General features: G+C 40.0%; 1 protein-coding gene across 1 annotated transcript; it reads right to left on the minus strand.

Moving 5' to 3' along the window:
• Window positions 1–263: 263 nt before the first annotated feature.
• eif3c (eukaryotic translation initiation factor 3, subunit C) lies at window positions 264–26,574 on the minus strand. Its single transcript, XM_083903949.1, has 23 exons — window positions 26,451–26,574; window positions 25,515–25,632; window positions 25,363–25,428; window positions 25,085–25,274; window positions 20,457–20,582; window positions 20,260–20,311; window positions 18,848–18,963; window positions 18,584–18,714; window positions 14,989–15,139; window positions 14,664–14,767; window positions 13,452–13,593; window positions 13,164–13,289; window positions 12,793–12,886; window positions 12,070–12,257; window positions 9,403–9,627; window positions 9,118–9,309; window positions 4,116–4,287; window positions 3,870–4,029; window positions 3,683–3,748; window positions 2,671–2,758; window positions 2,392–2,557; window positions 510–551; window positions 264–394 (listed from the first exon to the last, which is right to left on the minus strand). Exons 2-23 carry the CDS (start codon window positions 25,610–25,612, stop codon window positions 315–317), a joined length of 2,775 nt encoding a protein of 924 aa, XP_083760075.1. The 5' UTR covers window positions 25,613–25,632; window positions 26,451–26,574; the 3' UTR covers window positions 264–314.
• Between the last annotated feature and the right edge of the window lie 569 nt (window positions 26,575–27,143).

The following is a 27,143-nucleotide window of genomic DNA, read 5'->3' on the forward strand; positions in this document are numbered from 1 at the left end:
ACGAGTCATTATTACAAAATGCATCTTAACTTAATTTTTAAGACTTAAGTTACTTGTGAGTTAATAAGTAACAAGATAATGTGATAGTATTAGACAATGTTTAAACAAACATCTCTGGCTGATGTGGACACTAAATAAATACATCACCAGCAACTTTTCATCTGTTCTCTGATTAATATGGAGAAAATACTTCAGGATGAAATGCTTTTGCATTTTTGAAAATCCTGCCCCATAGCCTTAAAAAAAAGGGAAAACTGACACTCTTTATTCATTCACTTTATTAAAGCATCCTTTTAAATCCAAACATTTCCAGCTCAGTAATTGCCTTGGTTCTGGTTTCTGTAGCCTCCTCTCTGGTAGCCTGACTTATTCTGCTGGTAGCCACCTTTCTGATCTGTGAACATGAATAATAAAAATATATATATACACTGTAACAGCAAACGGCAGCAGAGTAAGCAGCAGGAATAAAGGAGCAGAGGACGTTGTGTGAGCTCAGTGTCATAACTTACCTCTCTGGTATGACTGTTTCTGTTGGTAACCTCCTTTCTGATCTATAACGCAAACAAACAACAAACCGTGACCAATGTGACTTAAACCAGGTGGAAGAAAACGTACAAATATGTAGCAGGGTAACGGGGGCAATGCACTCTTACTCTTCTAATGAACCCTCTAACCGGTTTAGTGTTGGATGCCATTCATTACTACCTAGGGCCCTATGATTTCCGTGTTAACGGAATCCTGGAATTGCCCAATAAAAACGGAATCTACTGTTAAGCATGCAATATCGCGGAAATGTACATAATGTGACAGAAATGCCGTCATTGTAAGGAGAAGGAACGTTTGTCTGGAGAAATGTTTCCGGGGACTGCTCATTTGTTGCACCACCTGTGCATCTCCTCACAAACACTGACCCGCCCAGGGTCCTCCAAGTGCCCACCATGGTTATGATGTTATATTTAGGGATGCACAGATAATTCGGCGGCCGAAACACAGAGAGTACATTGTGGAACAGCACCTATTCAATGCTGGAAAGTATCTGCGCAAAAGTGAACTTTGGCTAAGTACCGCACAGATTATGAACTCCCTGTGACATTCACTTCACACCAGAGAACATTCTCTCTCTTTGAGCAGTTGACTAAAAAGATCAGCTCATCTGATGCATCTGTGATCCCCTAAATTACAGCGTTAAAGTGTCTTCTACACAAAGATTGAGACCACGGAGTGAAAAGAATGAAAAGTGCGCTCTGCTCAAGAGTGTCACCATGTTTTACTAAGATCTACTCGGATCCCCTGCACTTCATCGCGATTGTACTTGATCCTTCTCATAAAGATCATTATTTGGATGTGGGGATAAAGCTGCTTGTCGAGAAAATATTCAGTCCGAGTTGGATAGGGAGAGTCCGCTTGGAGACATGGCGCAGGAGAGGGAGAAAAGAACAGTGCAGGGGCGGTGTGAAGAAAAAAAAAGGCTGTCTGCCAGCATTACATGGCTTTTTTAAAGATTCATTGGCCGATTACTTAATTAGGATTTAACTAAAGTGAAACAATTGAGAAATCAGCAGATTCAAGAGGAAAGTTGCATTTAATTAATGGACATTATATTCACTGGCACAAAAAGAACACATACAGTAAATGTAAAAGGTAAAAAAGAAATTCTGAAAAATTTGATTTGGAAATTGGAATTTGGAAAAAATCTGATTTTTTTGGGGGGGGGGGGGGGGGGGGGGGTGATATAGAATTTGGAAAAAAATTACTACCTTTCGCTTAGGGATGGGTACTGAAACCCAGACCCAGGGCAAAATGTTTAAATATTTAAGTTAACAGCGGTGTTAACGGTATTGGACAAAATCAGGTCTGATTTTGACTCCCAATACTGATGAGAGATCCTTGTTTGTCTCTGTTGGTACAGAGGGTGAGGCTAGCTCTCTCTTCCTCTCTAAAATTAAAACTCTCGCTCGCACGCACACACACATTTGTCCTCCTCTCTCCTAGCATGTCCTGGCGCTTGTTAATGTGACTCAGTCCTACCGCTCCTCTGGAGAGTCCAGTGTTCATGGCTACTGCTGTGATCCGTCTCTTCTTCACTTTCCCCATTTAACTTTTCTGCTGCTTCAAGTAACATACAATAAAACAGCCAAGTGTCTCACACATTAGTGCTGGGAGCTGCCTGCTTCATCTAATCGTATTATTAAGTGTGAACAAGTTGCAGAGTTTTGACACAATTATTTTAAGTTCATTAAGCTTTTCTATTTCAGCTATATTTTTCAGTGTCTCAATCTCTTCTCTCTTTTTTTTCCTACCCCACCCTACTTTTCTCATGGTCATTGACACTGTGCATGTCTGTAAGCTGTGACCAATGCTGGGCTTCAGGGATACACAGTTAACCATTACCTCTGTTGAAGTAGCCTCCATAGACGCCCTGTTTGAGGTCAAAGACGCGCTCGTTGTTCTCCACCAGGCTACCCAGTTTCTCCGCCAGCTGCAGGGCCATGTTCTGCAGGGATGTGGGCTCTGTGCGGTGCATCACCACCGTCTGTGTGGGTTGGTCCAGTGACGCCTGTTAGAAGAAGATGAGGACAATTTCCTTTACTGGAAAAAAACAACTGGGAAACAAACACCGCACATGTACAGCTTGTGATAAGGATTAAGAAGAGAAACTGTGATACTCACCATCAACTCCTCATTGATGATCATCTTACTGATGATGCTGTGAACTGTGGGGATCTCCAACTCAAACATCTCAGACAGTGTCTGCATGCTGGAGGACACAAATACACCAACTTCATACATGAACATTTTTCACTTAAACTTTGAGGATAGCTCAGGTTTGCAATAACACTAGTAGGTGGAGCAACACTAATTAAAGCTACTTCTGGTTAGGGATGGGAATTACACTACATTTTGAGAGTCGATTGTCGAGGACCACATGTCAAATTTTTGTTGAATTGTCTGCCTTTTTTCTTTTTGCAGTAACAGCAGAAATACAGGGTTGGAAAATATTAAACTGCTGTAATGTCCAATATTGACAATCAAAGCAGAGATACATTTTTTATTATCAATGCTTTGAGGGACAAAAAAAAATAAAAACTTGGGCGCCGTAGCTGGCAGATAGATGGATGGCAAGACGGCTCAGGTTTTTGAATCTGCACTTGTTAGGTGCAGGATCTTGACTGGGTGAGATGCCATCTTCATTTGTGTAGTGCTTGTGTTGTGCCCCCCACCCCCGCTGTAAACATAAGTGCACGCTTGGTCGCACTGCACACACACACACTTGGTCACACACGCACAGCCACTGGAGAGAACAGCTGTTGTCACCATGTAGGCTAACGTTACAGGTGACTGGCCTCATCCTGCAAACCAGCCTTTGAGCAACACTGACAGTGGCCGAAGCTCCATAGCGCTAACATACCAACCCGCCCCCAGCTATTCCATTCACAAAAACGGGCCAGTGACTCGTCCTCAACGCACGCACCATCATCTGAGACTGCAGAGAGCATGGACAGAACAACTTTTCGTTCACAGCTTCCTTAACCTCGTTTGTCGTGAACTGTAGGCGTTTGTGACATTTCAACGTTTTTTTTTTGTCAAGGTGCGCACGTGTCGATCCCTATTTCTGGTGCAGTGGATACAGAATAAAAGGTCAAGTTGAAGTGATTCAGTAATGACAGGCACAGAGTCATACCTGATGGAGTCATACACACTGCTGTATGTGAACAGGTAAGTCCTCAGTGACTCCTCTTGGATCTTCCTGTAAAATGTAATAAAATTAACAAAATGTGACAACAATCCTATCAGTTTACATGTCAATTATGACAGGTGAATGAGACAAAAAAATATTGAGATAAAAGAGAATGCATGCTTCTTCTTACCTGACAAGCATCTCGCGCACCCTCTGAGTCTCAGGAAATAGGTCCCAGACCTTACAGTTCATCTTCTCATTGATGATGAATGAGTGACAGGTCCTCCAGTCTCCCATCTTCATGGCCTTGCTGGCAGCTACCACATGCTCCCTCATGCTTTCTGGGGGCCCTGGAGGAAAAACAGTGATACAATGTCAACCACTTTGGTCAGTGCTATGTGAAACTAATTTAACAGGGTATTCAGATGTCACATACCCAGTAGAGGCTGTCTCTCTCCCACCCTGAGCTGGTGATGGAACTGCTTGCTGATCATCCTGCGGCGTGCGTCAAACTCATGGGCAGCCATGTACGGAATTTCAAGCAACATGGCTGACACCAGGTACACACACTCCAGCAGCTCCAGGTTGATGTGCATGTGGAATGGCACCTATTCAAGAAGGGTAGGGATAAAAGTAATGACCATCAGAACCACATTGTGTGTGTGTGTGTTTATATATATATATATATATATATATATATATATATATATATGAAAAACTTAAAATTTATAATTTACTTTGTAAATGTGGACACCAGCGGTGAAAAGTAACAAATTACATTTACTCGGGTTTCTGTAACTGAGTAGGTTTTTGGTGTAACTTTTCAAGTAATCTTTAAAATGTGTACTTTTACTTTAGTAAGTACTGTAATTCGCTAAGTTTTAAAGGTCCCATATTATACCCTATTAACCCAAGTTAAACTAGGTCCTGGTGCCCTAATGAACATGTCTGTGTCATGCTTTAGTCAAAATATAAGGATGAAGCACAATAGCAGTTCAATAACCCTGCCAAAACAGCCTTTTTCAGAACACTCGGTTTTGTGCCTGGTCATTTACATGTGAATGGGACCCAGATAAACACACATCCACTGCTTCCAGGGGAGTGTCGATCTAACTTACTATCCACAGCCATACTGTCACCACTTGTCACCTATTGTCATGCACCGTCGTCACAACCCCCGCTCCATATACCCCATAGTAATGTCCGTTTACACGTTGTTGCCGAGTTTCACCGTAATGCATAGAGTGACCACGATTTTGGCTTCTCGCGATCATAAAAACATTAAAATCAAAGAAAAACGATTAATGCGCCGCGTGTATGTAAATTCAAACACGTGCTCCTCATATCACCGATCCACACACGCCACTCACTAACCGCAGGCACGTAACTGGTGCGTTCAAGGTGTCCCTCCAGCATAGGAATTTACACACACGATCGACAAAGCGCTTGTGAAGCTTGTGGGGAGCTACGGTGGAGCTGTGAAGTACTCTGCCTGGCGGGGTGCCAACATTCACGGTGAAATGTGTTGCTATGTCGTCATTGCGAGTAAGGTTAAAACATCGCGTGTTTTAGCGCCTATACTTACACAAAGTGGAACCTCTAAAACATGACCGAGTCTTGTTTTTTCACATTTTGGGGACCGGTATGGCCCACTGAGTCCCAAATATAAGTACTAAAAGATTAAAAAGTTGATTTTTCACAATAGGGGACCTTTAACTCACATCCGTTACTGAGAACAAAAAATGTTGAATAAAAATCATGCAACGGAAACTGGCTGTGAATGATCACAAGGATGGAGACGGACAAGTCAGAGACCAGCGGTGCAGACCCAGCTGGCAGAGCTCCCCAGCTACGGCGCGTGTACTAGTGATATCTAGAGTCTTTTCAGACTACCTTTAGTTACTTTTCATTGACAGTATTTGTTAGTGATATAATCATAATACAGTCTTCAATATAACAAGTTTATGTTCAAGTGTGAGTAAATATCTCGTCAGTGTAGTAACAGACAGCTCTCATCACTACTCCAGTATGGCCTAACTATAGATTAAATTGGAATATCATCTGTTGCACCTTCCACTATGTTCATCATGATTACTAACCTCCACCAGGAGGTATATGTGTATGTGCTTTTCTAGTTTAAATATGTAGTCATCAATAACAACATACATGGCAGTGGAGAGAATCATTAGGAATATGGAGCATGACTTGTTTAGAGTTGTTTTGACGTTTTTTGTCATTTGAACATAGTCTGATATCAGACTTTAATTAAAAATAATGATTTGTGTCCCCTTGTCCTTTTAGCACAACACAAGAAAGAACCCCAACCTTGTTAAAAAACTAACAGTAACTTTTACTCTGAGTAAATGTCCTACTTTTTTTTACTTGAGTACATTTTCAGACAAGTAAAAGTACTGGAGTAAAATTGTATCAAAATAGTGGTACTTTTACTTGAGTAGAATATTTTAGTACTCTTTCCATCTCTGGTGGAAACTGATCTATATCCTTTCCCTGTTATATGGTGAGGGTCACATCAGCACATTTCAGCAGTGGCTGCTCTTTCGCAAAGTGGAGGGGTCTCGCATTTAGATTTCCCCAGGGAGCCAGCCAGGCTAGTCACCATCACTTTCCATCTTTTTTCACCTAAAACAAAACCACGAAAGGATGCTGTGATGACTGTGCCACTTAAGAGTCGATCCAAGATCAGTTTGGAACACCAATAAAACGGTTCCAACAAGATGTGTCTTCTTTCAAACGAAACTTGGCTGCACAGATTAACTAACCTTCACCCTCATCTGTTATTCCCTTAATTACAGCAATAAAGTGTCTTCAACACAAATATTGAGAACATGGAGTGAAAACAATGAAAAGTGCGCTCTGCTCTTAAGAGTCTGTCAACACGTTTAGCTAAGATCTACTCAGATCCCCTGCACTTCATCGCGACTGTACTCGATCCTCGTCATAAAGATCACCGGGAGGTCTTTTCCCCCTGGATCACCACTCTTTCTATGGGCTAGCCTTTTGCCCTTCACAAAGGGATCCCTCTTTTTTTTTCACGTCCTACGGCAAAAACCATCGTCTTTTTACAATCTCCTGCCATGAATTTAAGGCCATTTGACTGTCTCTGTGCCCTCGGACAGAAGAGTCACACAAATGCGTGTACAAGCGGACCTGCTCCGCCATTCTTCCATTGAAATTGAAGTGTTTCACCATAGCCGACAAAAAATTCAGATGTGCGTGCCCTAGCGCCGCGCCACTTTTTGGAGCTCACGCACCCCATGTGATACACAGGATATGACTCCCTTTTTGGCGCACCCAGCACACTACAGCGAGTATAAACCACACTACGGCGAGAGCACTGTCTGCATTGGCTATGGAGAAGCACACAGTGCAGGAGCGGTACGCAGAAGAAAAAGAAAGCCAGTCTATATGCAACAGATGAGGGGCATGCATCCTTGTCTGATATGTTTGATGAGATCCTCCTAAATATTTTCATCGATTCCTTGAAGCATGAATTTTAATCTACACTATGATAGGATAAAGCAGTAGATAATGGATGGATGGATAATTGCAATGCCTTGACTTTAGTTAGGTAAGTACATACAGTCCCAGCTATAACAATAATATTAGATTTAATAAAAAAATAAATAAAAATGGCACAGAATTGGCATAATAATTTATTTCGGTTTTTCAGGCCATTGGTTTCGGCCAACAATTTTCATTTTGGTGCATCCCAATTAAATGCAGATAGGGATGCACCGATTAATCGGCCAGTGATCGGAATCGGCCGATTTTCACGTGATCAGCCGATCAGTCAGAATATTCCGATTTTAATAAGCCGGTCAAATGCATTGTGCAGCATCAGCAACACACGTGCACGCGGCTACACGCACATGTAGTAGAGTGTAGGGCTGGGGGTATACCGGTTCACACTGAAAACCTTTTTTATTTCCGTTATGATATGCATTTTTAATATACGGCCGTGCCGGTGTATTTATTACACAACATCCGCGCACCCACAGCGCTGTGGCGGTGCTGCGCTGCTGTTGTCAGCTTTGCGAGTGAGCGCTCTGCATGTAAATGTTTCATTAATGTTTATATATTTGTTTCAATCACTGAACGAAGCCTGTCATATTTGGGACAAGAGTCAGGATCTTAAATCACTTGCACAAAACTGCACTTTTAAGATGTGTGTGAATATTCCACAGCATTATTTAGTTCTATTTTATCTGTTCAAAAAGTCGCACTTTAAGTTATTATGTTCCATGGTAGCATGATCAAATGTATCATGACAATTGTTTTTGTATTTTTATATATACTTCAGTTTTATAGTGATTCGTTTTGTATTTTAAGTTGGATATTGGATGTGAACTGATTGTATTTCTATGTTAAAATGTTCTATTAAAGAGAAAAGATGCAAAAATATATATCTTTCTGTATGCTGAAAAGTGGTTTAAAAAAATTGAAATCGGCTAAAATCGGTATCGGCAGGTCAAACTTCTTGAAAAATCGGAAATGGCCCCAAAAATGGCAATCGGTGCATCCCTAAATGCAGATTATGCAAAGAAGATGCTCTGTTCTCTTGTTCTGCATAGGCATTGTCTCCAGTTTTACTTGAAACTGTTGATGCCCAAATGGCCACCAATCATTTGGTTTCCTCTGCAGACCACTGCACCATGGTCACTGTCAGTCGCTGCTTTTTCTATTTTCTTTCTTAAAATTTAAGACACACCCACTGGTGATGTCACAGTTGACAGGGAAGAACCAGGTATTTCGTGGTTCCCTCTTTTCTCTGATTCTCAACTTTTTCGGTTCTGAACCCGTTTGGTCTGAATGCACTGGCCAGTTCAAATTGGGTTTAGGAACCGGAACAGAGCCCTGCTGTTGTGAAAGCCCATAAAAGAGAGGCATTAAATACCAAAGTGGGGCAACAAACAATCAGCTCCTCTAGATGGAGGATATCAACCTGTATGCCAAGAATGAGCGAGACATTGACTCACTTATCCACCATACCAAGATCTACAATGAAGACACTCGAATACCATTCAGACATGACAAATGTGGCCAGTTGGTATCAAAAATGTAAAAGAATGAACACTAGAGCGAGAGAAGACAGGTGATGGGAGCATTGAGGGTGCAGAACCCTCAGGCTCTAATATGTCTTTACCAGAGCCACTGGTGAAGGACCTGAGCTTGGAAGAGACATGCAAACACCCGAGTTGGAGAGTGGGGGAAATATAGAATACTGAAAAAGTCAGCCTTACAACCAAAAAACCACATATTTTTATTTAACCTCCCTTGAAAGCCATGACAATTACTAAACAAAACCACCTCTTGAATAGGTCCAGTGTCAGAATTAAAGGCACTAATTTATTCAATAAGAATAAATTGAAGAAAGTCACTCTAAGAAGCAGTGACTTTCCCGCTTCTTAGAGACTTACTTGTCTTCTCTTTTCAATCTTCTCCTGCTCAGCGTTCCTTTCCTGCATGTTCCTCATGAGCAAACCCTGACCGAGCAGCTCTTTGGCACGGCCAGAAGACTGGATGTCCAACAGGGCATTGTGGGCATCTTTTATCATGCCCTGCCTAAAAGCACAGATGCCCAGTTGGACCATAGTTCTGTTGTACAGGATCTAAAAAAAACAAAAAAACAAACAGTGGTCAGTTTCACAGTTGGGCCCAACTCTTTTAAATTCTCTTGTGTAGCGTTGTGTCTGCATGCTGACCTGTACGGGTGGGTCAGCATGCTGAATGTTGTCCTGCAGGTGGCTCATCAGCATCAGGTCCCGAGCCTGGTACCAGCGTGAATGCAGAGCGTGGTGATAGATATGGCAGAGGATGGCACAGGTACGGATACGGTCTGTGCGATCCTTGGCGTAGATGAACTTGCAGAGGCGATCCATAATGATGGCGCTGTCCTCGCTCTCACTCTCCTCCTGGTCCTGCTCAGACTACACAGCACAGAGACGACAACACTGTTAAGACTTTGGTCAAATAAAAAAAAAACATATGCAGTTTGTTGCGACAAGTCTTTCATTATCAGCAGTAGCCAAAGTTTAAAGCTCTCCTTAAAAAGCCACTCTGTTGTAACTTTCTTTCATACTTGATTTGAATTATTATTCGAGTAATGTTTTAAGTAATGGTTAAAAGAGAGTTGTATTCTGTAAGGGCTTTTTTGTTGTTCACGTTTTGGTTCACGCCTGCAGTATACACTTGCAGCCACTGTGTGGTAGCGTTTGCTTGTGAATGGTTGTCCCCTATAGACGTCTCCTTTTTTTTTTTTTATACCTCCGAGTAAGAACGCCCGGAGGTGTGTTGCCTTGTGTTTTTAGCTTCTCCGTTAGCTTTTGTGTGTTAGCCGGCGAAACCCACACGCCAGGACTGAATGATCGTCTCCGTACTACTTATTTGCATAGACGGAGTTAAATCATATCACACTCGTTGAAACTACACTCTCCTGGCATTTTGTCATTGAATAGAGCTCAAAATCCATGTGAGGACTGGAGGGTCGCTAAGCACGGTGCCAGTGATCTGCTTGTTTCCGCTTGACACTCCAGTGTCAATTTAAATTTAATCGCACATTACATCCAAAATATTATCCATACAATATTTTCATGACTTTTCCAAAACTTTACAGGAAATTTAGTTTTTCATCAACTTTTCAAGGACCTAGAAAATGCATTTTCAAGTTCCAAAACTTTTCCAGGTTTTTCAAGACCGTACGAACCCTGTTTAATGTAAGTGCGGCCCGCAGTGGCGATAAGGAAGAGCAGCGCAAAGAGGGAGCAAAAAAAGGTGCAGACTGTAGCAGCTGCTGATTCAAAACAGCAGTTATGCACACACATCTATATCACGTCGTCTCAGCTGTTGTCAAGTTACTATAGCATCCTATATGTGATTCTGTTTTCGCTTAAACGTGCGCCCATGCATCGTCAGCGGCTGCACTGGCCTGCCACACCCGTAGAGCTGCAGCCAGGGAGAAGATATCAGTCAAAACTCGCTGCAATAAAATTAGACGCCCTACTTTTAGGCTATTATTACTATTTTTATTTAAATTACTATTATTTCCTCCCGTTTCCCCCGGTAACCACCGAAACTATGTTGTAATGATGCACGCAAAACTGCGGCCAGCACGTGCCTGTCTAAACCGGTTAGAGTCTGTCCAAGATCAGTTTGGGACATCAATAAAACGATGGCAACAAGATGTGAGGACACAGTGGAACAGCACCTGTTAAATGCTGGAAAGTCTCTTTGCGCAAAAGCGAAACTTTGTTGCAGCACAGCTCGGATTATGAACTCCCCACAACAGAACTCTTATCTCTCTCTCTCTTTGAGCAGTTAACTGAAGAGATCAGTTCATCTGATGCATCTGTTATTCCCTTAATTACAGCACTAAAGCATTTCTACAGAAAGAATGAGACAAAAGAGTGAAAACAATGAAAAGTGCGCTCTTGAGAATCTGTCAACACGTTTTACTAAGATCTACTAGGATCTCCTGTATTTCAAAGCGACTGTACTCGATCCTCGTCATAAAGAACATTATGTATGTGTCATATGGATGTGGAGAGATCACTGCGCATAGAGAAATTATCCATTCTGCATTGGATATGCAGAGTCTGCTTGGAGCTGCGCAGAATGCAGGAGAGAGAAGAGCAGAGTCAGCAGGGTGGTGCAGAGAAGAAAAAAAAAGGCCCGCAACAGATGAGGGGCACCCTCTATAATTCCAATGCCTTGACATTAGTGATGTAAGTAAACACAGTCCCAGCCATAACAACACAGTTTGAGTACAAAACAATGCTACAGAATTGGAATAATAATTAATTTCGTTTTTTTTTTTGTTACTTGCCCTTACGTCATGAGTCACCATATTGGTCTTTCAAAAAGCCTCTGAATGCTCAATTTTTACCTCAAATTTTAAAAACTGCGCATGCCCCATTTATTTTTTATTTATTTTTTACTTACTTGATGCGGCACAGACTCAACCAGACTCTAACTCATGCAGCCCCCAGGTAAATTGAGTTTGAGACCCTGGTATAGAGGAATGTTCAAAAGTAATTGTTTATCATGACCCACTTGAGACCTGAGATCATAGAGACCATCTGTGATGTTTTACAAAAGTAAAACTGTCCCTTATTTCCTCCTTTGCCTGTAGGAGGTCATGAAGTAGTAATTATCAGACTGAGAACAGGCCCAGAAAGACAGATAAATACCATGCTTTTCTAATAGGACATTTGAGTCTTCAATTTGTAACAGGACCTGCATGTTGCCCTGTGAAGGCTCCTTGTGTACAAGATTAGACCCTTGTTTGAATCCTGAGCTGGCTCCGACCTCCTTCCTCCATTACTAAGTTATCAGTGGATTATTTTAACATATTACATCTGTGATTTTCTCACCTTGGTCTCTCCTTGGAGGCCTAGGCTGCGCCGGTGGGCTTTGTAGTCAAACTTGTAGTAGGTGTGCATGATCCTGCGCAGGTAAACACGACAAATTTCCTCTGCGGAGCCCTTGTTCTCCAAATAGTTTAGCAGCCGGTCAATGATGCCACAAACTCTTCCCTCGTCTTTCAGATTGTCAACATATTCTATACGTGGGAGGAATAAAGGAGGAACACATATTTGACAACCACATATGATGCAAAATGTCTTTCAAAATCTTTATGCAATAATATATTATTTGCTTTTACCTGGGATGTGATTCATTGGACAAGAACTTAGGATACATAAATGCGTCAGTAAGTGCATTAGACATGCTGTAAAGAGAGACCTGCACTGCTGATGCCATGTGACCAATGTGAACAACACATCTGCCAAGCTGCAGTAACCATGTCAGTTGTGAGGACTTATTTTAAGATAAAGAAATAAAACAAAGAACAAAACAAAAACGTTTTTCTTTTTTGTGAAAAGAATATATGAGACAATGTTTTTAGTGACTGGTTATTGCCAGGTGGTAAAAGCATCAACAGAGTTAACTTCAGGTCAATTGTTCGAAAAGACTAAAATGGCAGTATCAGACAACATCAGATCAGTTTATCCTCATTGTATTGGCATCAGCCATGAAAACTATTACCAAGGCACTTCAACCGTTCAAGACTCGATGTGTTTTACTTAATAGCTCACCTTGTGAATGGGGATCGGTGTTCTGCATGATCTTGGTAAATTCTTCATCCATTCTTTCAATCAGTGTCAAGACGCAGCCACGCACCCTGAACGGCTGACAAACGCACAAATAAATATATTAACTGTATTTGTATTGTGCACTTCTAACAATATTACAGCTCAGGTTATGGCTGAACGGTAATTCATATCTAAAATATACAAATGACGCCGCTTCCACAAATGAAAACTTTGCATTCTGTCTTACTATGCAAAGTCCCTGGAGATAATACATGTGATTGAGATTCAGCTTTGGCTTGATGGTCTCGCCAACCACAACAAGCTGTGCCCTAAAAATATCAGCAATGAAAAACAAGAACCGTAAAAGAAAATACCTGGTCAGAGATGCTTAGAGTCTCACTGTCCTCCGCAATGTTCTCTCCAATGAAGATGTTGTTGTTCCCAAAGAGGATGTCCAGCAGCTCGTCAATACATTCCAGACACTTTTTCCACATATCAGGCTAAAGATAATGATGAATCCAAGAGTTTTTTTTCATCAAAAAATGTTTAAGCATTCACACATGTTTAATTCATTTACAGCATCAACCATCTGTTGAATTAAAATTCTTCAGATTTATCTTTCTCCAAGTAGTAAAATTTGGTTTAATTAAGTAGTTACTTACCTTCATGAATGCTGCCAAGTTGGGGTTGTAGTCATACAGGGATGCAATTATGTTGAACTTAATCTTGACCAGGATTCCTTGACCCAGGTTATGCTCATTTGATATGCCTGCCAGTGCATGCAGCAGTTCAATTTGGGCAGCCCTGTTAAATGGACAGTTTATAATTTTTTTAATATAATTTCCTGCTGACTTTACAGTGATTGTTGAAGCTTTTGAAGTTAGGTCACATCAGGTTTTGACAGTCAAGTGCCCAATTCACTGTACAAGCCCTTTTTCTGCTGCTGGGAACCTGACTGAGACAGACTACAGGGTTCTAGCTAACGCAGTCGTTAAGCTTTTTTGACATCAGTAAATATGACCTCCTAATGCTGCAAATTCAACACATTTCTTTACAAAGTTCTTTACAACCTATAAAATGTTTTCAAACTCTGTTGTGCGTAATAATTTGGAACAGCGCATTTCAAGTTTTTTATTTATGTTATCATATGAGGCTTATTCAATAGCATTTGGATTATACGTTTAATGGTTGATGACTTGAAAATTATCCTGACTGTTGGAAAATCAGAGAAAAATAAAATTTGCATAATCATTTGGAACACAGTGTAAATGCAGGTGGTGAAGCACTACGCGATAGCCATTTGGTCACAGAAAACACATTCTAATGCCAGGTGTAAAGGTACTCGCATGTAGACACAGAGACCAAAGTTTTAACCAAAGGCTTACGTTATAGGATATATACCCGTTTAAGAATGTGGCCACCACAGGCCACCTCATATTTCCAGTGATGTCTCATTTATAGTTTAAAATAGCCTTTTCCAAGTGGAAACTAATGTTTGTAAGCCACTCACTCTGCCACACCAAAGTCCATAGAGAAAATGACAATTTTTTTTAGCTCAGTGGGACATGCTGCTGGTCAAAAAGGCTGTCTTATAGCAACATTAAGCAGAGTGCATATTCTTTAGATATCACAAGCAGCTAAGTATAGGTTTTATTTGGTAATCCTTTGGTAAAATGAGTAAAATCTTGTTTTTTAAAGTGACCTACTGGCAGCCATGTTTTCTGTGAGGGCAAGCGTCAATAATTCGAAAAAAAAGTGGTAATTTTCTACACTTATTCACAGTCACAGAAACTCTAATTTCTTGCATTTTAAAAGGGTAAAAAGGAATCGATGAAGATGACATTTTCAGGTTGAGGTAAATGATGTACCGTTACCTGTCTGTGCCCTTTTTGCCTCTTGCTTGCAGGATCTCATTCAGCTTCTTCACCACCACTGGTACATTGATCTCTGTGCCTTTGGCAAACATCTTGGGCTTTTCCTGATGAATTGAACAAAATGATATACACATTATTTTCAATCCAATAATATCCATAAACAATTGTATGGCATCAGATTTATCTCAAAAGTTGTGAGAGCAGTAAATCGTGCTCACAAGCAAAGAATATTTCTCCATGCTTGCAGTAATATTGACTCAGTCTCTTGTTTCAGCAAAAGTAATTATGACAAAAAAATGTCTAAAAAGTATCACAGTCTCTTTACCTTGACCATGGGGGCACCTCCCTTCACCTTCTCCCAGCCTCCCTCAACCTCCTCTCCTTCTTCCTCAATTTCCTCCTCGAGTCGCTCTTTCTTCTTGGGCTTCTTCTTTTTGCTGACCTTCTTTTCAGTGGACTTCTCACTCTCCTGGGTCCTGAGGACAGACACAAGTGTGTGTCAGGATGATGTTCAGTATATAAAGTTTGCAAGATTGTGTCGAAAAGGTAATTACTTGAAATGTACTCACAAGACACTATGCATTACACCTACTTAAGCTTTTAAAATGTAATCAGTTTCAAAATTCCATACTTTTCTAGACTTCTCGGAGGATTTTTTTCAGTCAATATTAAACATCTGAATACCAATTGTTAGATGCTTATTATGTAGATAAATGGTTTTAAAATCCTTCATTCGTTTTGAAAAACTTGCATCAACCCATGACACTGTTGTGGCTGACAATAGGTGGCTGGGTCAAAGACACGCAGTGTTGGGCAAGTTACTCTAAAAAAGTAACTAATTAGAAAACTAGTTACTTCTCCCAGAAAGTAACTTAAGTAGATTCAGAGTTACAAATTCTAAAAGTTACTCTAAACTAGTTACTTTGGAAATTAACTATTGCGTTACTTTCAAGTAATTTTTAAATACTCTTATGTGTCAAATAATCTGGACCCCATCTCCACCCTTCTTTGACGGAACTTGTGTGCGTGTTCAAATATTTATGATAAATGAATACTATAATGAAATGGACACTCAATACAATACAAGCAGAAATCCACAGTGCACACATCTAAACATTCCTGTGTGAGACTAGCATCCAATAAGATGTGATGGGTTATTGTAGATATAATTACCATGCTTATGTGAGTAGATTGATAAAAACAACATATGTTTTGGAACTTTTGAACTTATTTATTGCAAACTAACTAAGCAAAATTAAATTATGCTCGTTAAGCAATGTACCAACAATAAATAATAAACAGATTTACTCTTTAGTGTAAATTAGAAAGAAAAAACAGTCGATATACTGTACGTACACAGCAGTAACACAGCTGGTAAAAAAAAAACAGCCTATCAGAAAAGTCATTGATCGCTATCCTCATCTTCCTCGGACTTTAAAGTGATAGTTCGGAATTTTGAACATAAGACCTATTTTCCAACTCAGCCGGTGTGATGGAGACGTATGGAGACGTTTTCAAGAAATTTCATTCAGTTCTTCTAGTTGCCGAGTTCGCTGATGCTAACTCGGCAATGTCAATGATACAAGTTAGCATGGCTTCAAATTGCAAGGTTGGTTTTATTTCAAACATTCTATCAACACAGATGTACAATCGATAGTCTGCCGTTACAATTGATTTGCTTTGGGTGCACTGTGGAGTCGGTATGAGTGTTTTTAATGCCATGCTAACTTGTATCATTGACTTGCGCTAGCCATAGCATCAGCAATCTCGGCAACTAGAAGAACTGAACGAAATTTCTTGAAAACGTCTCCATCACACCGGCTGAGTTGGAAAATAGGTCTTATGTTCAAAATTCAGAACTATCCCTTTAACCTCTTCTTCCCTGACCCTCTTTTTGGAGTCCCTGCTCGAAAATGACATGCCAAAACTAAATAGAGTAAATCTCTGCAGTGACAAGCTCTATGTGAATTATCTTGATATCAAACTACAGATAACACTTGTGAGATTCCACCAGAGGTGTACGTTTCACTGTAGATGCCACTGTGTCAGAGTAAATGTACATGGAACACAGCATAAATGAAGGATTTTTTTCTCTCACCTAAAAAAATATTGCATTTTAAAGCAAATGTCACCTTTGAAATATGCAGGAGGAGCTTAAAAACACATGGAGGTCATGTAACAACATGTGGACATGAGCTATGCAAAGTCTGATGCTGCTGAAATGAAGCAGAGTGAAATTACAGATGTTTTATTAAAGAGATGTCTGGGCGTCCTCACTTTTGGCACAGCTAGGCATCATCTGTGCCAGTTGAGATTTCTTAGGTACCAAATTATTAAAAACCAATTTAATTTTATTTATATGTCACTACAGGTCTAAAAAGAACTTGTTTTGAAAAAAAATAAAAAAAATATCTGGCTTACCTTGGTACATTAGGGTGATTGACAGCTCTTTTTAAACCTCTAAACCGGTAGAATCAGACCCCGGTCTCCAAATGTGTGTGAATCACTTCATTAGCGAGTCAAAAGGACATAAATGCATATGACGCATTTAGGAGGACATTCGCCTTTCTCTAATCAGAACGATGTGATGTCTCTCTGTAATGATCAATCAGATTGGGATTTGTTCTCAAAGCATGCTGGGAAGTGTAGTTCTTCATTAGAAGCGGTTTTGTTCCGGTGGAAATAACTTATTTTGATAAACAGCAAAGGTAAGGCAACATTTCTGCTTTGTATTTCTTGAAAGTCAGTCGTTGTTTTGCTCTTATTTTGGGGCTGGATCCGTGAATCTTTGTCGTAGAGTGATAAAAATGGTACCACTGGAATCTGTAGATTCTCCGCTGTCCAGTCAACACTTTTTTTTTGTTTACATAATCACGCTGACGATCCGGTGCCGCTTTTCAATGTGTGCGCGGTGACGTTTTTTTTCCGCTCCTGCTGTTTGATCCATCTGTGTTTTAACTGTGTTTCGTGAACATAAGAATGGTTTATATGAGCTTTTAGCGGAGTTTCTGACCTTTCTGTGGGTATGCAGCATGTATGTCTGTTAAAGTTAGATGTGGTTTTATGACGCTTTTGTCGCTGCGTCTGAAGAAGAGGTTAACTGCCTCAGAATGACTTCGTCTGACATTTTCAGACTAAGCACCCACCCAACTTCACCTCTGATTGGTTTACCATAGAATTTTACTCATCCTCAGCCAATCGTCATCACTTTTGCGATTGTTTTGTGCCCCCACCCTCACCAAGGAGGAACAAGACATTTCTCTGTTGCTCAGCTCAGAGGTCTGATGTAAAACTGCCTTCAAATAGTAACGCAACAGATTTTTTGTCAGTAACGGTACAATAATGAGAAGAGTGATAAATTAAAGTACTCGTTACTGAAAAAAGTAACTGCGTTAGTAACGCCGTAATTTATAACGGCATTATTCCCATCACTGATAACACGTATAAATGAGAATCGCAGTCAGTAACAGTAACCAAGGTAACTCGACACCATTCTACAGCAGCTTGATTAATTTCAAGCTCAACTCAAGGTATTTTCATTTAAATTCATTATCACATTATTGTGGCAGATCAAAAGATTGATATATGACAAAAAAGTGGCCTTACATAGTAATTTATTATTTGGACAAAGCCATTTACATTCTGCTGTGTTATTGTCAAACTCTAAATGATTAGAAAATAGTTTCATATCATCTACAGGTAGGCTATGTTGTGTTAGTAACTTGTTTTGATTTGTATATATGAATATATTTAATTTTAGAAAGTGATATAATAGTCTGTAAACAACAAAATAGTATCGGTATCGGCAGATATTCAAATTCAGGTATCGGGATCGGATCGGAAGTGAAAAAAGTGGATCGGTGCATCGCTAATACTTGATACATTGTTTTTGAGTTTTGAAAGTAATACATGAGACTTACTTCTTGAGGAAGACCAAAGCCAGAGAGGAACTCTTTCCCTCTCCTTCATCTGAGCTCTCGCTCCCACTATCTACGCTGTCTGAGCCCCAGTCTTCATCATCCTCATCGTCGTCACTGGAAGAGGACTCATCCTATCAGAGAAAAAACATTTGCTCAGGCATCTCCTCACACTGGAGTTCATGAACACACAACTTCATGTTTGTCATGCACCAGATTTGATATTATTTTCCCTGAAGGGGATTCTTGTATCTTGCATCTTCTTACCCCGGATCCCTTGCGGAACTTGCTGGCATCTGGAATAGCCTCAGGCTTTTTCTTCAAGAAGGCCTTGGCTGATATACCTTCATCACCTCCCTCTGTCTCACTTTCAGAGGATGAGCCTTTGGAAGCAAAATTACAATGACTAAGACACATTATTTGCACTTAAATCATTATTTTTGCTTTAAATTTTAGCTAGTATCTTGATAGAAAACAAAAACTGTTTTCAGGATTTGTAAAGCTATTCCAACTTTCAAGTACAATCTTGATTCACAAAACTGTGCCTATTTCAACAAGGCATAATTAAAAAGTTTGTACTTTATCCAATCAACTAGGTGTTCAGCAGGACTCTGAAGGATTCCCTACATTAATGGGCTGCAATGGTTGAATCGATTATTAATTGATGACTGAATGAATTACCAACTATACTGACAATTGATTTAGGGATGCACCGATTAATCGGCCAGTGACCGGAACCGGCCGATTTTCACGTGAGCGGCCGCAATCGGCGACCGGCCGGTCAGACAGAAATATTCCGATTTTAATAAGCCGGTCAAATGCACCCGCATCGCGCAGCATCAGCAAAACAAGTGCACGCGGTTACACGCACATGTGGTAGAGTGTAGGGCTGGGCGGTATACTGGTTAACACCGATTACCTGTTTTTATTTTTCGCTATATGAATTTTTAATATACCGCCATACCGGTGTATTTGATTACACAACATCCACGCAGCAGCGGTGCTGCTGTCTGCTTAGCAAGTGAGCGCGCTCTGCATGTAAACGTTTTATTAATGTTTATACATTTGTTTCAATCACTGAATGAAGCCTGTCGTATTTGGGACAAGAGTCAGGACCTTAAATCACTTGCACAAAACTTTTGATCAGCACTCAGCATTTGTTTGTCATTTAAACCTGTGTGAGCAGAGAGCGCGAGGCCTTGTTGGCACAGGGCGAGGGAGGGAGAGAGAGAGAGAGAGAGAGAGAGAGAGAGAGAGAGAGTGAAGTCTGCGCTCTTGGTCATTAGTTCATTTACTTATTTGTGTGTAGGTAATATGTTGTGAAATACGTTTGAACTTAAATAAACTACACATACAGGTAGTGATTCGTTTTGTATTTTAAGTTGGATATTGGATGTGAACTGATTGTATTTCTATGTTAAAATGTTCTATTAAAGAGAAAAGATGCAAAAATATATATCTTTCTGTATGCTGAAAAGTGGTTTAAAAAATTGAAATCGGAAGCTGCTAAAATCTGTATCGGCAGGTCAAACTTCTTGAAATATCGGAAATGGACCCAAAAAGGCAATCTGTGCATCCCTAAATTGATTATTCTAGTTATTTTTGTCTGTTTTTAAATAATGAGATTTCTTGCTTTACCCCTAAGATGACCAGTTTTATAAAGTTCCTCTGAAACTTACCAGATTCTTCTGGCTCCTTCTCATCCTCTTCATCTGCAGACTCTTGTGGGTTCTAATAGACACAGAAAAGACAACAGGATTTTTAATTTACCATTGAAAACACTATTATGCCCAGTACGACATATCAGATGACATAACCAGTTAAGTTTTAACGAAGACTGTGATTCAAATTGCTCAAAGTGGCTTTTCTGAACTACCTCCTTGTATGCCGCTATTTCCGTTTCATAATCTCTGTTGTACTTGCGGATCTTCTGACGCAGGGTACTGAGGGCTTTTGCGTTGTTCTTGTTCATCTTCTTCTTGCCCTCTTTGTCCTCCCAGAGCTGGAAAGAAAATCACATTAATGGGACACTAAACACATCAGACAGAACTACCTAGGGATATGACCCATATATCATTATGGAAACCAACATGACAACCAAGTTTAATTACAAATATAGCAGGGGTGTCACGGTTTGCAAAAGTCATGTTTGTAGTCAGTGTGTAGCTCGGTTTTGACGTTACAGTTCGGTACATTTTCTGTATGGAAACAGCTAAGAATTATTAAAAAATTATTCTCAATATTGCTGCACCTACTACTAACAAAACTTAGGTGAATGTGAACGTTCTCACATACAAAGTAATAATAATAATAATAATAACCATGAAATAAATATCAATTATAGTGCAGCACGTAAAAAATACTGTAACCATTTCCAGCTTCACATTCAGTTAGTACAACAATCCCAGCTTGTACTCGGACTCATTCCATTTTGAAAAGCACACACACAGGAGTGTTTGCTTGTCTGTCTGTTAGTTAGCATTTTCACTGGACATGTTACAGCTGCGGAGCGGTGCCTTGGGAGGCAGCGGTATTCACGCAAGATCACGCGATAATCTCAAACGGATGCGAGATCCCGCGATAGACTGTGTGTATAAAGGAAACAACAACACAGCTTCTTTTCATTCTCCGACGTGGAAGAACTGTTAATCTGGTTTCATAAATGATTTTATGTTTCTCCACTTCAACAATCAGTCTCTCGTCGTACATTATGACTCTCCGAGACGCTCTGATTAATTGACTGTTGACCTGGCAGCACCGGTCACGACGTAATGTTGATGTTAGGTTGTGACAGGCTATATGACCTTCGTATTGTGTTTTATTTTATTGAAAGCGGGGCGGAAGTGTTTTACTTTGAGTCTGTGTGGGACTTCATGTCTGGTGCGACACGGTAGAAATAAAAATCAGGTCCATATAATATGCTGTAAGTAAACATGAAAAAACAGTAAGCAGTAAGAATTTGTGAGCAATACAACACTGAACTTGATGTTTCTCTGCTTCAGATAATAAAAAATAAGTAAATCAGACCCATCAGTCACAGTGCTGTTAGCACGTATGCCGCATTTGTGCGGACATTCGCCCTTCTCTAATCAGAACGATCTAATGTTGCTCTGGAATGATCAATCAGACCGGGATTTGTCCCCAAAGCATGCTGGGAAGTGTAGTTCTTCATGAGAAGTGGTTTTGCTTCTTAGCTTGTTTTGATAAACAGCAAAGGTAAAATAACAACATTTCTGCTTGTATTTCTTGAAAGTCAGTTGTTGTTTTACTCTTATTTTGGGGCTGGATCCGTGAATCCATGGTCGTAGAGTGATAAAAATGGTACTGTTGGAATCTGGGGATTCTCCGCTGCCGGGATGCCCCTGGTACCGGGGACATCCGTAAAGAAGAGATTAACGTGATTAAAAAACATTTTAAAAAATATTTGTGGCATGGGCCTCTTCATCAACTCTTCTGCCGACTGTTGACTATTTTTTTTCCCTCACGGAAGTGAATGAGTCTCTGGGGTGTCTGGTGTGTGTGGGGCTGTGCATGTGTGTGTGGTGTAAGGTGTATGGAAGTTAGTGTATTGTGCGTGCGTGCGACGTCAGAGTGAATCAACAAGTGTGTGTGCGCCGTGTTATTGTTTTGATGTTGAAGAGAGAGAGGGAGGAGAGCCTGTTGCGCTGAATACGATTGCTCGGCTATGTTTTTTCCCTCTCTGCGGGAGTCGCATTGTACCCAGTAAGCTGTGCATCATCTACAGAACTAAATTAAGTGCCTTGTTCACTACAGACTAGGGCTGTAAAGTCAAAGTCGACTGGTCGACTAATTGGTCGACACGCTCTGGCTCGACCAAAATTGTGATTGGTCGACTAATTTTTATTTATTTATTATTATTATTTTATGGTGAATTTCATTAGGAGGAAAGTACCAAGTCTAGTAGGGGTGTTTTAGAGCACCCGTGTTTCACAGGTAACAGCCTGTCTTCAGAGAACACCCCCCTTGTTTTCCACTATTTTGGTTTAGTCCAGCCCAGTGTGTTGTTGTCGCTCCGTGGCTCATGAGCGACAGACAGATTAGCGTTGCCATTAATTAGACGTGAATTTTAAACTTTTCATTTGAGGCTACAGTCCGTCCTCCTGTCACATCCATGTCAAAGACATCAGCAGTGTGGCAGCATTTTTCAAAGGTAGATGAGGTAAAAAAGTGGAATGCAAACTTTGCAAGCAACAGTTTGCTTTTCACAGCTCTACAACAAACATGGCATATCATTTAAAAACGCTAAGCAAAGGTTGCTCCGTCCGTTTTGAGTATGAACATCAGAATTACTAGCATATTTCAATGTTTTAGTCTAATAATCGTTGATTAATCGATTTTTAGTCGAAGTTTCAGTGCTTTAGTCGACCAAGAGTTTCTTTGATAGATTACAGCCCTACTACAGACGGAGTCCAGCAATCATTTTGTTGTTACCAAAATGAGCTAATCTGAGCGAATGAGCTAACGGATCCCTTTGCTACGGTTTTGGTAACATCATCACACAAGTCATCACAAGTCAAAGAGACGAAGTCCGAGTCAAGTCTCGAGTGAATAGTATTCAAGCCGAGTCTTATACCAGTGATATCCATATTTTGATGATGCCATTTTAAATTAGTTATCATGGTTGATGCATTACCAGCAGCACTATGGAATTTGTGCCATTATCCAAATTAAAATGCATTAACAGAAATGCTTTTTCATTTTCAAAATGGAGCTGCATTTTGTTACTCATAAATAAAATGAATAATCAATATTTCAGAATGCATTTTCAAATTCAAGACTGCTCATTCTGTGACTTAATTAAAAACATTTAAGATTTAATTTTCAAAACATCCTCCAGCAAAAAGGTAACAAAATTCAATTTGAAATGTCAAATTTCAAAATTAAATGATTTTTCATTTTCAAAATGCAGCTGCATTTTTTGACTCATAAATACAATTAATAATCAATATTCCAAAATCCATTTTAATTGACAACTACTAGACTGCTTATTCTGTGCCTTAAATAAAAGACAAAACAAGCAGAGAAATGCTTTTTCATTATAATGTTCGCCGAAAAAAGTGTTTCATAATTCAAATGAATTCGCAATACATATGGGCGCAGGATAGTGACGTCACTGGCCACTCCCCTTCTTCTGGCTCTTCTACACACACTCACACAAATGAGTGGAGGACCATCACGAACCAGACTTCGCTGTTAAATATTGAAATGTCAGACATTTCCCTGGTAATTGTCGGAGATTAACCCACGTTTTTTGGATTGTTAAAGTAGTTTTAACCGATCTACAGTTCAGCATTATTGTTTGGCTCAATCCTTGTGTCGGAGTTCTCTGGAGCGAAGACTGTGTGACACAAACACACACAGCTGCAGCGTCTATGCAGCCGGTCACAGTCAGCGGTGCTGTCCCTAAACACACCAGACTCTTTATTGAGATTTTAGATGTTTCCCCCGGTAATTGTTGGAGATTAACCCGCGTTTTTGGGATTGTTACGTTAGTTTTAACTGATCTACAGTTGTGTAAGACTTGTTTTTTTCTGTGACGGCCTCTGGTCAATCAGTCGTCGGCAGTCTGGCGACATCACGCATAGTACAGACCATAGATATATAAAAGGTAGATGTGTCGCCCGCGCTGCTGGCCAATACTGTCATTTGACACTCCGCCGTAAGACATCTATACTTTACATACCTATGCTCAGCATGATTGGAAGTAGAGCTGAAACGATGAATCGATGATTAATCGATTACTAAATTAATTGCCAACTATTTTGATAATCGGTTTGAAGCTTTTTTCATTATTAAAACAAGATTTCTGATTGTTTTAGCTTCTTAAATGTTAATATTTCCTTTGTTTCTTTGCTCCACATAACAGAGAAATCTTTAAAACTGAATCTTTTTTTTTATTTTACATTTTCTGACATTTAATGGACCAAACGATTCATCAATTAATCGAGAAAATAATCTACAGATTAAACGATTACGAAAATAATAGTTAGTTGCAGCTCAGTTATCATTTTCTTTATAATTTTTATTAAGAATGAGCAGTCTTGAATTTGAAAATTCATTTTGAAATATTGTTTATTCATTTTATTTATGAGTCATAAAATAGAGCTCCATTTTGAAAATGAAAAAGCATTTCTGTTAATGCATTTTAATTTGGATAATGGCACACATTTGCTTCCATACAGCACAGCCGATTTCAACTGAACATTGTCTTCCATCTGTGCCAACATTACCCGGGGATTCCACTAAATGTTTCTGCTGTCTGGCCATCACGCGACGCAACATGCATGCAGTGGAATCCCTTTCCATCTGCAGTAGCGTGGTTGCCGCTTACATATTTTGAAATAGCCACGCGTTTACCAAAAATGAATTTAGAACACGTATGTATTCCTCCCGAAAGTCCTGTACCAGACAGTTTGCGACAGACACAGGTACTGTTACACCCCTAAAATTTAGTATAGTAGTCTTGATAATTGTGGCACTGACCTGGTTCAGATAGTCCTCCAGGTCAGCCAGAAGCCGGATGTAGAAAGGAGGAACACCTTCTTTATCCACAATGTTCTTGCTTTTGATGAAGGCTCGACATAACTGCTCAAACTCCTCCAGACATTTAGCCATGTCACGGATCTTCATGGCATTGCGGATGGTTTTAATGAGGTTAGTCAACTCCTCAAATCTGTGATTGAAAAATGAATGCATTCAAATGCAAAATCTGAAAACATCTGCATAGTTTTGTTTTTAAAGGCTTGCTGCATGACACCAACCTCTTGTCTTTGGCACTGCGCACCACTCTCTTAGTGTCCTCCTCATCATCACTAAGTAGCAACGACCTGTGAAGACAATACATGTTTGTGAGACTTCGCTCTAACGCTACAGTTAGAGTACGTTGATGGGATGTAAGTAAAGTTGCACTGACTGCTTGAAAGTTGCCCCGGATGCTTTTGGGGTGATCTCGTCGGCAGACGATGACTCCTCTGACTCACTGTCAGACCCGGTGGCAAAGAAACGGGACATGGTTGTATTGATTTGTCAAGCTGCAAAGACAGAAAATGGGATGTTTTAGGGGGAAAAAAACACTTCACATACACCATACAAGTACACTTAATCATGATGCGTACAAACTATTTTGACTCCTATAACTAACCACATGGATGACAACTCTTTTATTCAAAAGAATATATTATTTATGTTCATGAACACAAAACTATAAAAGACTTTTCAGTAAAATAGGTGATTTCTACTTCACATAATAATTACTACTGGTTTATAGGGTTAAACACTGCTGGTAATATGATGTGGTATGATAGATCAGTGTTACATAGGATGTGAAATGACTGCAATATTATAAACTGTGATGAACTCCCGTTGGCTTGTATCATGTCAGATGTATCCCTCTTTCCTTCTGCATTTGTTATGAGTGTGGCTGCACTGACATCAAAATAACAAAATAGTTTATATTTATATGATTTAGCTTTCTTTAACCGTCGGTCGCCGGTAAATTAAGCACCCTCGGTCTCAGCGCGCTAGGATACGACACCAGACATTAGCTCACACTGTTAGCAAGCTCCGACAGATGGGTTAGCTCCTAAACGCTTCTTGGCAAATTTAAGTAATTCGTTTCAAAAGTACCTTTTGAAATCCACATAATATTGGTGCATGTAACAGTCTGCTGACTGTCAATCAACCACTGACTTGAATTAACCTCATAAAACAGGCAGGGCACGTTGTTGCTTAGCTAAAGCTAACTCACAGTCTACGAGTACACCAGGCCTCCCCGCGTGCGTAACCGGCCAAAACGAATTCACAACAAATAATTTCCCCAAAATTCAGTATAACGAAGACGTAGACTCACCTATGGCCGTGTTAAAGTTACACTGTGGTGTGTCTGTCTGCTCGGAGACGTTGTAAATTCCAGTTTTGCTGCACAACGGCCACAAACTAAAGGCGTGCGACAGCCTTGCCGGGTAATTGGGTCAGGAAAGGAAGTGTGATATAGATCTACAAGGCATAGGGATGGACACAAACAGCACAGGTCTACGTTGTAACAAAGAGGACAGGCGCCACCAAGCGGCCGATTGCCAACATGACAGGAGTCAGTGTTTTCAAAGTATGTTTATTTCAAATACCTCACATACTGCATACACGCTAAAGATCGCAACACGATTTGTTTTTCATTACGAATAACTCCATATTAAAGGGTATAATCATAAACAAAGCAAAGGTACACACACATACAAGTTTCTTCATTGTAGCATTGTCAACAGATATATTTTAATATGTACTGTGGCAGCGTTAAATCACTTCCTGTACAGTTAAAAACAAATTTGTCAAAAACTTTGTCAAGTTGGGTATCATTTAGGTGACCAGTGGTTAACAACATTTAACACATGGTATGGTGTATATAACTTTAGGAGGTTAAATGTTAAACTTGTGTAGTTTTCCTGTAAACATCAAAACAGTTCAGTACAACAGCATATTATATTTATATAATATTTAGTATTTACAGTGAATCAACATTTTTTTTACTCTATAGATGTGTTATTAA

The sequence above is a fragment of the Microchirus variegatus genome (assembly GCF_963457635.1).
Source record: "Microchirus variegatus genome assembly, chromosome: 17".
Lineage (NCBI taxonomy): Eukaryota > Metazoa > Chordata > Actinopteri > Pleuronectiformes > Soleidae > Microchirus > Microchirus variegatus.

Excerpts from the sequence above, each read along its gene's own strand:
- eif3c (XM_083903949.1), bottom strand. The coding sequence starts at position 25,612 with ATGTCCCGTTTCTTTGCCACCGGGTCTGACAGTGAGTCAGAGGAGTCA. Across the intron at positions 15,140-18,583 it reads GCTTTGGTCTTCCTCAAGAA|GACCCAGGAGAGTGAGAAGT; the intron begins GTAAGTCTCATG and ends GTCTGTCCTCAG. Across the intron at positions 12,887-13,163 it reads CTCTAAGCATCTCTGACCAG|CCGTTCAGGGTGCGTGGCTG; the intron begins GTATTTTCTTTT and ends TGCGTTTGTCAG.